Here is a 15051-nt window from a genome sequence, read left to right as displayed (position 1 = left end):
GTGAACAAGAAAGAAAGTTTCTGCAGTTTAGTGAGGTTTTCTGTTGGTTCAGATGAGCTGACGATGATTAGTAAAGGATTTAGCTGTAGATTAGAGGTAAAGACCTTAGAAATGCTGTCAAAAAGCCTGACCAAACTGCTTAAATTTCAGAACATGCAGAAAAACCATGGCTTAAAATTGGAGGACTGAGGACAGACATCTTTCACATACGGCCGTCAGTGCTGTGAAAACACACCCACTGCTACCTTACAAAGACTTTAGTGCCTAAGCCCGATTAACACAGTTTTACTACCGCGTCCATCAGGACAGATAACATGAGCCTCGACCCTGTTATGTCAACAACAACATAAATTCTCTAGTCGGAGGTTTTCAAACTGTGAGAGGTCGCATGAGAGTTGAAGGTGGAGATTCAAAAATAGAGGGTGGTACAAAGATACTACGTGAGGTTAAAGGTGGGAAACAGTGGGAAGTTAGTTTGACTCTGTGGTGTGACCCACTCGATAACACGGTCGGCAGCAACAGCAACAGCAACAGTGGAGGCAATTAAGGTACTTTAACCTTTAGAGGGAGACATAAAATCTGAAGATGCACACATGATACACATATTATTAGATTCAGTGGGACCTCCCAGGTGATCATTCATCCTGATTTAAATTAATGTCCTAAATGTCCTGTTCAGACTCTGATCAGAGAAGAAAGACACTCCTTATTTCTCCTGAACTTGCCTGAGAATCCTCATGTTTCATTATCAAAGTAATTCAGTTGCAGTTGTCTGTACATCTTTGGCTGCATTGCAAACAGGAGCTGCTAATAGTGAATTCAGCAAACTTTAAACTGGGAATTTGCCAAAATGTAAAGGCTGTATAAAGGCTAAAAAAAACCTGGGCTTACATTGTAGCCCACAGCTAACTCACTGACTCCACTGCAACAGTAAATTCCCTGTTTACACCCCCAACAGAACCCAAATTGTGGGAACTGCAGTTCCAAATTTAGAATAAATGGGGGGGTTGGGAGAGCACAGCTGTCTCATGTTTGTCTGTCTGATGCTACTGTTTGTCTGTCTTCATTTCCATCCTGTATGACAGCACAAGCTCTCCTCCTCAATCAGCTAAGTTGTTAGAGCGCGATCAGTCTACTCTACTGCTCTGTCATGTAAGATGCTCTGTTCTTTGTGTTTCTCCCTCATCCTTCCCTTCCAATAAATTATGGAGCCCATCAGAGTGAAATGACTCATAAATGTCCTTGTAATAGTCCGCTGTCAGATCATCAAGTATGAGCCTAAAGGGAGCCAGTATAAAGAGGGACCGCACCAGGATGTCTGAGTGTGGAACAGATGCCCAGACGAAACACTTTCAATAGCCAGCCGGCCTCCCAGAATAATATCATCTGTCCGGTTTTACCACGTCCATCCTGTCCCATCAGAAGACGTAGTTTTGCATAGCAGAGCAGAGAGATGTCTGCGCCACTCGGCTCTACAGAGACCACCACTTCTGAATAAATCATATCTCACTAAAAAGAGTGCTGAGGAAACCTACATTTGAAAACCTCGCTCCTCTCACTGTTTCTGCCGTCCTGCAGGGCTTTCTGAGCCCTTTGTTGTCACGTGGAGTTTTTACATACAAAGGAGAGAAAAGGAGCTTTAATCCAATCCAGTTTTCTGGTCACCTCTCTGGTGGCTCATGCGCTCTGCTGGAGTCCAGATTAAGCAGCGTGTGTGTTTAAAGGGGAGAGTGTGTGTGTGTGTGTGATGGCAAAGGAGAGACGGAGACAAAAATGAAAGTTTTATTTCCCCCCACAAATATTTTTTTACTTCATAGGCCACTTGTGTGACTTAAACTTTAAAGCTTGTTTTCATATAGTTTACTTTTACATACATTTCTTTTTAATGACAAAGTGAAGCAGCAAAATTTGAGCTACAAGAATCGACCTAAAGGAAAGGTTTGACTAAATAGTTAAAGTTGAATTTAATCTTTTTTTTCTTTGTGGAAGTTTCATTCTAAGACCCCACGTCTTCCCTGTGCCTGTTTATCTTTTATTGCCCTCCAAAGTGCTCGGCGACAGAGCGATCTTGTTAGAAGCAGCGCAGCAAACAAATTTGACTCGATGCGACTTGATGTTATTTTGGTTGTGCTCACCCAGAGGCACAGCGCCGTGCCTCTGCTAACCCCCTCAGTGGAGGAGCACAGCCCCAGGCTATGCAAATCTGCAACCAGCACAATAAATACACAGCTGAACCCCCAGCCTCATTCCTGTTTGTTGCTTTTCATGACCTATAGATGTAATTGTCCAGCCCCTGGCTTCAGAGTCGCACACCGTGTCATAGCAACAGTTATGTAACCACTGATAACTGTGTGCTGTGTGGCTGCAAAACAAGTAGTTAAAAACATGTTAAATTCAATGTTTGATTCAAGTCTTTTTTTTCCCACAACAACCAAAATGCCGTATTCTTTGTTGCTGTCAGACTCTCGACGGAGGCCAGAACGTCATCCAGCTGGAGACGGCGGTTGGTTCCGCCATCAAATGCTTTGACAACGCTCTGGGGATCAACGTACCTCGCAGCCGCTTCCTGCCCGTCAAGACCACATCGGATCTGCTGCTGGTCATGTCCAACCTGTACAGCCTGGAGGCCGGCTCTCTCACCATGAGCCCTAAGAGAGAGTTCCCAACAACGCCGCACGTCAAACTGGGCAGCTCCTTCACCAAGGTGATTACTTAACAGTGTGACTGCAAAAGCATGGAACAAAAACATGTCAAAACAGCCGCGAGTTTACCTACTGTTATTATTCAGAGGTTCTCTGATCATTTAAGGGGCCTGAAAAGGCTCACACACACGCAGCAGGTTGTTTACATTTATTTACTCTTACGTCTGTCTGCATTCAGGTTCAAGAGTACTTGACTCGCTTCGAAAGCATCCCCGACATGCTGGAGCTCGACCACCTGACCGTGTCAGGAGACGTCACCTTGGGGAAAAATGTTTCTCTCAAGGTAAACATCTTCACTCAAATTAAAGTTTAATTGGAAATAAAGCAAGGAAGATTTTCATGTTGTGATCAAAACCCAACATCACTGTCAACTCTCTTGTGAAATTTAAAGGTTTTAAGGGCACAAATTGCACTTAGCCAGGAAATTAAATTTGTATTTGGTCTAAATGTGCAGAAGTCTCCTCGGTAGTGTGAGATAACCCAGAAAGACCATTGCATTATTTATCCTGGCGAGCACACTGATGGCACAAGATGCTAGAGATACACTGTGGCTATTATAAAGGCCATGAGTGATGAGTGGCTTCCAGCTTTTTCAGTTTCCATATTCATTGTTGTGGTATCGATGAGGTGCCAAGTTACAGAGATAAACCTGTAAATTGTACTGAAAACTCAATGTACATTTTAACCAGGGATGGAGGGAGTGACAAGTAAGTCAGTTAAAATGTAGGGTCAAGAAGTAATGTCATATGATGATGCTATATGATAGAGGTGTTAAATTAAAGACCATCTTTAGCATACTAAATAAAGTGCATTAACATTTCAGCAGAACAGCATCACGCCACAGAGCCCTCATGTAGCCTCACTAGAATTAAACAGAAAAAAGGAAAAAACTCAAACAATTAATTAAACAAAAATGACAGACAATAATAAAAAGGGATGTCAAGCAAAGGGCCATTAATAAGCTTCAGAAATTGACACTTTAACAACAAAACAGCAGTTACAGCCCTCAGACACACATATCACACACTACAATACTGATTTTTTTTTTTTTTTAAAGTTCCCAAAAGACAATAATGAGAATAAGTTTCAGTTTTAAGGACATGATGAGGATGAAACAGAACTTTTCAGAGTTAAAGTCTTTGAAAGTGACCGGCCCTGCTGGCAGGTGGCTGTCATTGATGTATTGCTTTAATTAAATCCTGGTTTGAAAATGTCTTCCTGTACTCCTTATTATCTCTGACAAACAAAGAAACGAAACTCATCACTCTTCCTCCTTACAGGGCACCGTCATCATCATCGCCAACCACGGAGATCGGATTGATATTCCAGCTGGCTCCATGCTGGAAAACAAAATCGTATCGGGCAACCTTCGCATCATGGACCACTAAAGCCTTTTGCGATCCCCCCTCCCCCCCATCTAACCCCCCCCCCCCCCCCCCCAACACACACACACACACACACACACACACACACCCTCATCATGTGACCTAGTTGGCTTTATCCCAGACATGTGACCTGTTTGCCATGTTTCCCCAACACCAACACATTGTGAAAGGAAGTGGCTTTTCCCTGAAGGTTGTGTATGTGAGTGTGTGTGTGTGTGTGTGTGTGTGTGTGTGTGTGTGTGATTGCATGTGCAGTGCTACTTTGCAGCTGAAGGCTGGGACTGCTTGTTGCTGGGATACTACCGCCCTCCACGGGCCGTTTATTTTATGATAAAACATTTAATAGTGTTAATAATGAGCCTCTCATAGCCGTCACTTTAAACAGTGGCCTATGTGGCCATGATAGAGAGAAAAACAACAAATCAGATTTTATTTTTATTCTTTTTCAACTCTAGTGATTTTGACTGTTTCTTGGCCAGAAAACAAAACCTGCCAAAGCAGACTCAAGACAGATAGGCATACTATAATAGCTGTGTGATAATAATAATAATAATAATAATAGGAATACTAATGGGACTACACTTAGAAGAACAAACCAGATGAATCTGTCATCATCTCCACCCTGAGTGTGCGCTAACAGCACTGCTAATGCAATCACAGAGTGCACTTGCATAGAGAGGTAAAGTCACGGTTTCTGAACTTATGGAAGAGTTGTGACCAGCACAAAGGACTCACTATCAGCTGTGATAAGATATGTTCAGCCTAAAGAAGTTACTGCAATAATGTGCGGTTACATTTTGCTGACATATCCGTGTCCCATGATTCCAGGGGCTGGAGTCGTTCCCAGCTTGCAGGTCGCCCGTGTTTCACAGGGCTGATACATACAAACAAGCAACTATTTACTCTAGATTTAAACCCCTTTTACACAGCCGGTTCAAAGCGGGAACATTGTGCCATTACTCCACCTTGGCATCTGTATACAACATACGAACAGAGAATATGGGGAACTGTTGTTCCACCTTTTTCGCTGCCATCAGAGGTAATCCATATGCGACAGCCAGACTGATGTTTGTGCTGAAAGGATGAACTGGCAGGACGAGACAGGAGTGTGTTTCTGTTGTTTAGACATGTTGTCTGACACTGATACTGTGTTGCACGTCTCGCCTGTCCTGCCTGTCTTGCCTCCAGAATGCCGGCATGTGATCTGAAATCACTCAGTGGGGCATCACTATGCCGTGGTTTGGTTCACTGTGAAAAAAAAAAAGCAAAATTGGCGTGATGACAGGTCGTCTTTACGGCAGTATTGTGAGATCTCTGTAAAAAAGGGATAGTCTCCAGTTTATCTGACCATCTTTGAACTTAAGGAAGGAAAACCCCTGAAGATACACAGAGAACAAATATGGATTTGAACCCTTAACTGATTCAGTTCAGCCCTGTGATAAGTTCCTGTAAATCAGACATATAATCCATTGTAGATGAACGTCATGTACACAAAGCCTGTGACTTAAACGTCACTCAAGCTTCCACTGAAGAGGCAAAAACATCAGATCTGTGCAGAGAGATGAGGAGACTATAAAGCTCCTTGAATCACATGGTTTTTCTTAGCCACTGTTTTAATTACGTAATCTTGCACCTTCCTCCTCTGCTGTTTAAAGTCAACCAATTGGAGAATTGCTGCGTGTTAGTGCACATTTTCTTTGTGTGTGGTGCTGGGCAGGTAGTGTAGAGTGGGTTTATCAGGACTGTAAACAGCTGCGTGCTGCGTCTTTACACTCAGCCAAAACATTAAAGTTGGGAAAATCAAATCAAATGAGTTTAAAGACACAAAAAGCTGCAGGGAGGTGATAATTCTCAGTGGGGTCGTAACTGTGAATCCAGTTAAAACATTATGAAGTTGTGGAACCCTGCAGAAATCAAGTCTGAAGTGAAGTTTGTGCAAAGAAATAAATTGGTAACTTTCATCCAGAGCAATGACAACTGTGACTTCCATGTAATTGAGCGTCGACCGTACTCCCACTGGATATCTTTACCCCTCCAGCGTCCAGGCTAACCTTGTCTTGACTTAAAGCTCCCAGACGTTTGTGCCATGGAGGAGAAACTAATGTGTGTGATGTCTGAGCGACTTCTGTCTCTGCCTGTTTGGCGCCCTTCATGATAATCCTGGATGAAGACTGTAATGATCCGCATCCAGGCACGACCGCAATGCCATGAAATTATATGTAAGAATTGCAATGATATCATTTTAAAGCAAAGGCCTTTATTTGTGATGTGAATGATGGAATATATCAACAATGTTGTGCATTATTTTTGTTTCTATCCTGTATGTTTACTCACATTTTGACCTTAATGTTGTAAGAAACCTCATGCCTCCATTACTTTGTCAAATCCCTCCTGTTGCCTCTGTCCATCCCGTCATTCGGCGTTTGCTCCTCACACAAAGCGACACAGGAGGTGCAATACTTTCTGTAGTGTTTACACACACACACACACACACTCACACTCACACTCACAGATTCAAATGGCAGACATTTTTAAGACATGTACACAAAGTTTCAGCGTGAGAATACTTGAGATGGGTCTGACACGTGCAGACCGGAAGCCTGAAAGCAATAAGTGTTGATCTGTGACAGAGAAGAGGTCTCAGCCCAGCCCAGCTCTGCGTCCTCAGAGCTGAATAAAGTGCAATATGAAACAACGAGCATGTGTCATCTGTTGTGTCCCGATCACACCCACAATCACTTCACCCATCAGTAACCTAATCCAGTTCAGATTTAACAAACAAGATACAACACATGATTCACTGAGCGTTGGAGGTGCTGGCAGGTGGATTTCTGTACAGAGCCAGGCTAGCTGCCCCTCATTGTTTTCAGTCTTTATGCTAAGCTAAGCTAACTGTCTGCTGGCTGTAGCCTCTTATTTAATAGACAGACATGAGAGTGGTGTTAATCTAATTTTATTATATATATATATATATATATATATATAATATATCACTTCTCTGCAAACAAGCTTTGTGTTATCACTGATCCAATGGGAAGCCTTTGTCGACTGTTTTTGTGGCCACATACAGCACAAATTTATGACAATGGGTTTCTTTATTTGGTTGAGTTAATTTGGTCCCAATAATTCTTCCAAACACAAGACAACAAGTAATAAAATAGCAAATTCAGAGCTTTTATCTGTTTAACATCATGTTTTTGTACCTATTATACATTTGTCATTAAAAATACAACCATCCTGTCTAAAGGTAAACATTCAACCAGCCCACAGCCTAAAAAACACCCAGAAGTAGCACTAGCATGAATAGATCTGATACAAACAGTTTTTAATCGTACAGAAAGAGTCCCTATATATTTCTCAAATAAATACGGTCTGGTCACAACAAGTGGGTACTTTCTCAGATTCACAGGTACCATTTTTCAGTCAGACGATCAACAATATGCAGCGGTTTAGCCACTGGTGGCGTCGTCTCTCTCCTCCGTCCCATTCCAGGCATCACAAGATTCTTTGGGATCTGCCATAATCGGTCTGTTTTGAATCCCTCTCTCTCTATTCTCTTCACCAGTCTGCCATTCACCTGGTCCAGTAAAAACACAGACAGCCAGTCACTCATCTGCTCCCCTCATGCAGCAGTTAAGCACACACAGGGTGTCACAGCACTCACCATGGTGAAGCGGTCGAACATGGACATAGAGTCAGACTGAGAGAAGACAACGTTCATCTCCTCAAACAGTGGACTCCCAGTGTCGGGGTAGCGGATCGCCATGTTCCCTGTGTTTAAAGAAAGATAGTGACGTAAACTTCAAGTGCATTAGTCTGTTTAATGTCAGTGGTGTTTCTTATGTGTTTTTCTGTGGAAATAAGCACCTGGACATGCTGCGTAGACAAACAGGGCATCAGACTCCACCGGCCACAGTTGCTCCTGTTTGACGCCTGACAGCTCACTCGCATCAAAACAGGGCTGCTTTGAACATCGCTCCACTTCAACTGAGAAAAAGAATTAAAACATATATATAGTATGTTGTACAAAAGATTAGCACTTTGTTCATGTGTTCTTCCAGTTACAGTCTTTATTTTACAGTCAGATTTTATGCATTTTGATGTCAATTACAAACCTCCTCGACATGCTTGTATCACGAACAGTTTGGGCTTCCCGCGCAGTGCTGGGCATCTTCGGTTGTCGAACATCTCGAAGATTCTCTGCAGCTCGATCTGGCCATCGGACACATTAATGTGCCCAAGACTTCCATGGGCCATGATGAAGAGGGTGAGGCAGCAGACATCTTCATCCAGAGACGTCTTAAAGTCTTTCAGTTGCTCCATCAGACCCTTAGAAGCCAGTAGAAGTCAGTGACAGGCCCATAAAAGGAAAACAGTAAAGGGTTGAAGTGAAGGAAAGAAGAAAATGTAGTCGTACCACTTCAGTGAACTTGGTTGTCTCATAGCAGCTAAATCCATGCTGCGCACCGAACTCAAGCACACGTTGAAAGTCGTGCTGGGATCCTTCTCTTGATTTGTCACAGACTATCAGAGCCAGTCGTCGTCCATCCATTGTGTACCTGCCCTCAGGTTGGTGAGCCTGCAGAGGACAAGACAGCTGACGTGATATGATGAAGTCAAAGGTAAACTAAAATGTTCTATTGCTTTGAGCCTGAAAGTATCTTCTGTCTTGGCCGTGAACACTTGATTAAGACGGGTCACAGCGTTAAGTGGGGAGGGGTCAGAGGTCAAGAGAGAAACATCAGGAGTCACTGCTCGGACAGAGGAAGGAAACATCTCCCTTTGGTAATAACATTACGTTTCACCGGTTACAACATACAAAACATAATTCAGTACATTCAATACACATTAGTAATAGTTCTTGATGTTTTTACATTATTTAAGGTTTTTTTTTTTTTTTACACCAAGCATAATGTAAAATGATGGTATTCAGGTAAACATACTGAATGACACACACCAATCATAGGTCAAACCATTGCTGAATTCTAAAAGCTAGAAGTGGCACTACGACCAGAGACGGTTCTGGTTCAGTAAAAAGAGCACAAGATAAAGCAAAACAAAAAGAGAAAACTCAGTTTGCTGCCATCTCTTCCTGTCACTTGTGCATTTATAATAGAAATATACACGGACCAGTCGGGGAAACGATCCCCTGTCTGTTCTGTACATCCTATGTGACCTCTACATGTCTGTGACACTCTTAACTCTTTCACATTGTCCTTAAAATCAGGCTCTCAGGGCTTCTTCCAATTAAATTAAAAAATGATAAATAATTTACCATCATCCAATCATTGCTGCTGTCTGAGTACAGTCATTCAGTGCCTGTGTGACAGCAGATACTGTAACACCTCGCAGTCTGCTAAAATATGATTTGGACACAATATAAAGGTCACACCTATTACATTTACATTATAACAGTGGCTGTTTATCAGTTTGGGGCAGATGACTAGTTTGTAAAGCTTAGTGTTCATAATTTGGCATTTATGGCGGTTATTACAGAGTTTGATCTCACATCTGGATAACACAGCTCACGTTCTGCTTTCAGACTCGCACTTTAACGACACTTAAAAAGTTAAACCCAGATAAGGCTTCATGAACTAAAACATTAGCAGGCAGATGATGGTACTTACGATCATGTTGTGTGGTTGATTGTTTATCAGGAGGGTTTGAAGGCTCAGAGCTATTTCTTCTTCTGTGATTTTGTGGGTTGAGTTTTGATATGTCGTTAACATCTCACGGTACCTGGCTTGGCTCAGCGCTACATAATCTTTCGCGTACACAGCTTCCACACAGACTTCTTGATATTACATCCAGCGCTCCACTTGAGCGTTGGTGCTCAGCTGGTTTGAGTAATTTGCCATCTTTCAAACTAATCTTTAGGAAAAGTAAAGTTACAGCGATGTACAATCTTCTCTCTGCATCCTCATCATATGTGCACCGGAATGGAAAGATGAGCGTTAAATACAGCAGCACAGCGCCACACCCACTGTGCTGAGATAGGTGTAGGCTACTGCAGGTGAAACTGAAAGAAGAAGCAGATAAAGTCCCTGTCTTTAAGTGTTTCATCTCAAGTGTGACAAAGGGTGGGTATGGAGGCCCATGTGATGGAAAAAAGACCGTGTGTGTCAGAGAAAGTCTCAAAATAATGACTTCTTTTGGATATTAAGTCATTATTTTAAGATAGTTTCTCATCATTTTGAGATACTAAATCATTATTTCAAGAAGGTTTCTCATTATAATGACCTACAGGGTCTTTTTTTGAATTACAGTGGTGAACATTGGCCTCCATAGGTTGGTCATACCAAGTAGATTATGATCAGCTCAAAGATAACAGGATGAAAAGATGAAAACATTCGGCAGATGTTCCCAGATATGAAAATAGATCCAACACCTGTTTTCCAGTAATAACATTGCTTGAAGTTGGGCCTGACGACAGCACTGCAACTGTGGACACCGATGAACTGAAAGTCATATTTATTTATTGCACCCACTGACACAAACACACACACACACACACACACACACACACACACACACACACACACACACACACACACAGGACCAGTTAATCTTGTTTCTCTTCCAGTAACTTGTTGTCTGTTTATCTGTCTATTTTCTAAAAATATGTCAATGCAAATCATTTCTCCATCAGCAGAACATAATGTTAAGCATGTCTGCCTGACCTTCCCTTCAGTTTGTGTGTGCGTGAACTTCAAAGAAATACTGGTTATCTTTGGCAGATCTTACTGTAAAAGATGAACATTTCCTTGTTCATTACAGAAATAACTGTTATTTTAGTCTTTTTTTGACGTCTCTGATCACTTGATTGTGTTTACTGACTTTGCAGCATTTGTCATAAATACTGCATGTGTTGTCAGGTTGATGAAGATGTTTCCTTAATTATTTAATTTGCTTGTGTTTTATCTATTGGCATGTGTTTGTAGTGCGTCAATCTCTCAAGGCCAATGCACTCCAAAGCCCAAATCAGTCAAATCTTATTTGTGTGGCACCTTTCACACAGGTTAGTATCAGTAGAGTTGCGTTGAAGACTGAAGTGCTGCAGTGAGATCCATCAGTTCCTAGAGTCGCCAATTTCCAATCGATGAAAATGAAATGTAATTCAAATTTTAATTAACTTAATTAAAGCAAAATTAAATTTTGTGTCACAAAAATACATACAAATATATAATAATGGAGCAGTGAGATCTGCTCTTTGCTAAAACCTGGTCACTGTGACTGCAATTTTAATAGTATTATAAATGAAAAGTATTATATCCGAGCTTGACCTTTACACCGTGGATCACCAAATTCTTTTACATCAACGTTAAGACAAAGCATTCTTGGTCATAGTCGGTAAGGCCTCCTTTCCTTGCCTCATTTACAGGTGGTGTCCCTCAGAGGTCAACATTTGGCCCCTTCTCAATTTGCATGCTCTCTGTAGGTCATTTATTCATAATATCACAACTTCAGCCTCTTTGGAAAACGCAACCATTCACAGGACTCTTTGTATCTGGTCACAAACAGTCTTGTCCAGGTCGTGTGTGTGGGATCAGCTTAGGGCTCGGCTAGTTCTCATTTACAGGCAAGTCTACAGTTAAAGTCGCAGGTGTCAATTCTTAGCAGGTTGAAAAAACTATTTATTTTGGAGCAGTAACGTTTAATATTAAGAACTGGTTCCTTTAACCAAGATCAAAAAAGTGAAGGTTTACCGATGCCAGGAGAATAAATAACTAAACCAATAACATAAATCTTTAAAGGAAGGGACCACTAATCAACCTGGACTTACAGTCTTAAATGTTTAAAGACTTAATGACCTCATTGCAACACAGTGACAGTAAAAGTATTTAATCTGTGTAATGAAGACAAACCAGTTTGCTCCTACAGTGGATTTCCAGTAAAGCGATGGCATGGTGTTGACTCTAAATATGAAGTACGTCAACAGCGCAGACACACTGACTACATAACCGCCTACTGACTAAAGGTCTCTGACGAGGCTGTGACACGCAGAGATGGCACATGCTTCTAACATGGTAAGTTTTATTTATATAGATTTGAGTCTCTAAAACCCAGATTGTGTTAAGAAATAGTCAATCATCATTTGTTCTGCCTGGTGGCTTCAGTCATGTAATGCTGCTTTTCTTGTCTTTTAGGGTCTGGAGAGATATGACATGACAGGGAAACGTGAAGCACTGATGCTGTGTGTGATGAAAGGAAATCAGGGTGGCCCAGCAGACCTTCAGATCATGAAAACGTTTTTCAAGGATTTTGGTTTTGTGTCTGAATTCCTGATTGACGGATCCGTCCAGGTAGGCCTGTGTTCTAACTATGAGCAAATATCAAAATGAATTTATAATGAATAATGTTTTGCATTAGCTACAATATTCCTTTTGGTGGGGGGGCTGGGAAATGTGGGGAATCAGGAAATGAGAGAAAAACTGAGATCCTTCAGGGACAGAATCAACCGCAGTGACGAGAACATCAGCTGCGTGCTCGTGGCGACCTCCTCCCACGGAGTCCGCAAAGGCATCATTGATCCGTATCAAAAGGAGCTGCAAGTGGAAGAAATCCTACAGAATTTCAGTGATCAACAGTGCCCCAAGCTGAAGGGCAAACCAAAGATTTTCATGTTTGATGCCTGCAGGGGACGTGAGTAGAATCCAGCTGTTATTACTGACATTAACCCAAGTAAACCAAATCAGCCCAACAACTAGTCCTTTTATGTGTTATTTGCTAGATTCATATTTGAAGCTAAATATAATTATTTTATGTATTGTTGGTTTGTTTAATCTGTAATTATGAACCATATCATGTAAATTCATCATGTTTTGCATGTAAGACCTTTATGTGCAAAGAAACCACAGCTCTTAGATGAATGTAGTGGAATAAATAGTACAACGTTTCCAATGGTAGAAAGGAACTTAGTACATTTACTCTAGAACTATCAGTGTTGAAGTACTTGTACCTTTTAAGAGCATTTGATCTACTCCATCCTATTTCAAAGGCAAATATTGTGCTTTTAACTCGAATGCATTTTTCTGGCAGTGTTAGTCACTAGTTATTAGTATACTTGGATAATCTTATAAAATCAAATGCATTGTTGATGAGTACATTTTCAACATTTTTCGGCATGAGGCCCCTTACGAAAAATAGTTACGTTTGAAACAATGATAAATAAAGTGTGACAAATTTGAAATGTTTCATTTGCTGTGTGTAGACCTGAAGGACCCTGGTGTGTCAGCTGATAGAGAAAAAGACCGTAGACTGCAGGCTCAGTTAAACGAACAGATGAAGAAAGAAAAGCACAGAGTCTTCATGAAAACCTATCAGTCACCGTGGATTCATGACATGATACTCTTTTATCCAACCAGACCAGGTAATGCCCCGACACCTGGCATTATAAAAGGTGACAGGAGCATAAAAGCAGGCCTAATCCTGTGTTTGTCTGCTCACAGACTTTGTGGCCTGGATGACAACCGAAGGATCCAGCATGTTTGTCAAAATGGCCGAGGTGCTTGCATCAGCCGACACAGAGAACGAGCATCTGCGTGACCTGTTTGTGAAGGTAATTCTTCTCAAATTGCTCTGCTTTACAGTTGGTTTTCATAACGCTAACAGAGGGTAAAACATGATCTCTCCCATTTAATAGGTGAACAAAAAGATGGTCAATGAAGATATTATGAGCAAAGATGGGATCAGAAAGAACGTCATGACCACTGAGTCAACCCTCTCCAAACTGGTCTACTTGGGCAGAAGGAGAGGCTCAAGTGCTGAGGACACTCGCCATATTTTCCTTCTGTCATGTTTTCTCGCCTGTTTACGGACTTTTAGAGTTAGATTTTTGAGGGGCTCAAGAGCCCTGTACATATTGCTTCAATCAGACTGAGGTGAAGATGGATGCATGGATGTGTTATAAGAGGAAGTGCAGTCACTTTGCTTGCCAAATTCTTGAGCCAAAAAAGGATTTTCTAGCTTCTGTGTTACATGATTAGTGTTTCTCCTGCTGACACGTAGACTTTAGATGAAGTTGATGTCATGCAAATAAACATAGCGTTTGTTGGCTCTATAAAACCCTCATCGATATAAAACAGTGGCATTGAGGTCTCATGAATGTCTTCAATGCATTTCCTTCCTTCTAAAACACTAGAACTCTGTGAATGTTATTATTCCTGTATGACATCCATCCCTCCGCTACCTGTCGTTTTCTCAAATAAACCCGGCACACAGTGAAATGTGTCACTTTTACACTTTATTGTTTAAAGTCGTTACAAAAAAGTGTTGGAAACATTCTTTGCTTTCGCCTTTACAAGCACAAGGAGACGGGAGGAGAAGACGACGAAGAGGAGCGAGTGGAGGGAAGTGGGAGGGACTGACAGACGTGTGTTTGTGTAAAAAACAGGGTTGAGATAACAGTACAGAGACAAGAGTGAAGCCCTTACTCACACACTTTATCCACACAGAGAGATGCGGCACCTCAGAGCTCATGAAACAAAACAAAACTGTGTGAAAAGAGAAGCAAGACACAAAACTTTAAATCCAGAATAGACTTTTTGAGGTATCCTCAGAAGACCTTAGCAGTGTGTGTGTGTGTGTGTGTGTGTGTGTGTGTGTGTGTGTGTGTGTGTGTGTGACACAAGTCATTGTTTTTCTCCCTGAGGTGAGTTAGCGTGTTACAGTCCGAGCACTGGGGTGATGACCACGATCTGTGTACGGTGTGGACAGATGGACACATAGTGCACACTTACAATCATCAAAAACACATCAATTACAATCTCTCTACCACACACACACACACACACACACACACACACACACACACACACACACACACACACACACACACACACACACACACACACACACACACACACACACACACAATCGATACCTGCGGAGGCTCTGTGTGAACACTAACGAACACATTGTGGACGGTTTGGAAGTGACTCTGATCATTAAAGCTGCTTCACTGT

General features: G+C 41.7%; 3 protein-coding genes across 5 annotated transcripts in view; 2 read left to right on the top strand and 1 right to left on the bottom strand.

The window, feature by feature from the left end:
• The window catches only part of ugp2b (UDP-glucose pyrophosphorylase 2b), a 30378-nt gene extending 26266 nt beyond the window's left edge, over positions 1-4112 (top strand). For both annotated transcript variants that reach the window (XM_070841371.1, XM_070841370.1), the window contains exons 8-10: positions 2462-2704; positions 2881-2985; positions 3983-4112. In XM_070841371.1, the coding sequence (XP_070697472.1) occupies positions 2462-2704; positions 2881-2985; positions 3983-4090 (456 nt within the window). In that variant the 3' untranslated portion in view covers positions 4091-4112. The remainder of the gene's footprint in view (positions 1-2461; positions 2705-2880; positions 2986-3982) is intronic.
• A 3128-nt stretch (positions 4113-7240) lies between these two features.
• LOC139211161 (caspase-14-like) lies at positions 7241-9802 on the bottom strand. Of its 2 annotated transcripts, none has more exons than XM_070841435.1 (6): positions 9715-9802; positions 8505-8666; positions 8203-8416; positions 7955-8074; positions 7752-7858; positions 7241-7664 (listed from the first exon to the last, which is right to left on the bottom strand). In XM_070841435.1, exons 1-6 carry the CDS (start codon positions 9718-9720, stop codon positions 7491-7493), a joined length of 783 nt encoding a protein of 260 aa, XP_070697536.1. In that variant the 5' UTR covers positions 9721-9802; the 3' UTR covers positions 7241-7490. The 2 variants fall into 2 exon arrangements, with proteins under 2 accessions (XP_070697536.1, XP_070697537.1); XM_070841436.1 differs by having other exon boundaries at positions 7955-8068.
• Positions 9803-12045: 2243 nt separating this feature from the next.
• Positions 12046-14265, top strand: LOC139211196 (caspase-14-like). Its single transcript, XM_070841475.1, has 6 exons — positions 12046-12114; positions 12235-12390; positions 12505-12730; positions 13299-13457; positions 13537-13646; positions 13731-14265. The coding sequence occupies exons 1-6, from the start codon at positions 12094-12096 to the stop codon at positions 13965-13967; spliced, it is 909 nt and encodes a 302-aa protein (XP_070697576.1). The 5' UTR covers positions 12046-12093; the 3' UTR covers positions 13968-14265.
• Positions 14266-15051: the final 786 nt, after the last annotated feature.

This window comes from Pempheris klunzingeri, chromosome 12, assembly GCF_042242105.1.
Source record: "Pempheris klunzingeri isolate RE-2024b chromosome 12, fPemKlu1.hap1, whole genome shotgun sequence".
Taxonomy (NCBI): domain Eukaryota; kingdom Metazoa; phylum Chordata; class Actinopteri; order Acropomatiformes; family Pempheridae; genus Pempheris; species Pempheris klunzingeri.
This window is presented reverse-complemented; position numbering and strand designations above follow the sequence as displayed.

Bases quoted from the DNA above. Each gene is read 5' to 3' on its own strand.
- LOC139211161 (XM_070841435.1), bottom strand. The intron at 8,417-8,504 runs GTACGACTACAT...CTGGCTTCTAAG, and splicing joins CAACCAAGTTCACTGAAGTG to GGTCTGATGGAGCAACTGAA. The intron at 7,859-7,954 runs GTGCTTATTTCC...CTTTAAACACAG, and splicing joins TGTCTACGCAGCATGTCCAG to GGAACATGGCGATCCGCTAC.
- LOC139211196 (XM_070841475.1), top strand. From the start codon at position 12,094: ATGGCACATGCTTCTAACATG. The intron at 12,391-12,504 runs GTAGGCCTGTGT...GTGGGGAATCAG, and splicing joins TGATTGACGGATCCGTCCAG to GAAATGAGAGAAAAACTGAG. The intron at 12,731-13,298 runs GTGAGTAGAATC...TGCTGTGTGTAG, and splicing joins GTTTGATGCCTGCAGGGGAC to ACCTGAAGGACCCTGGTGTG.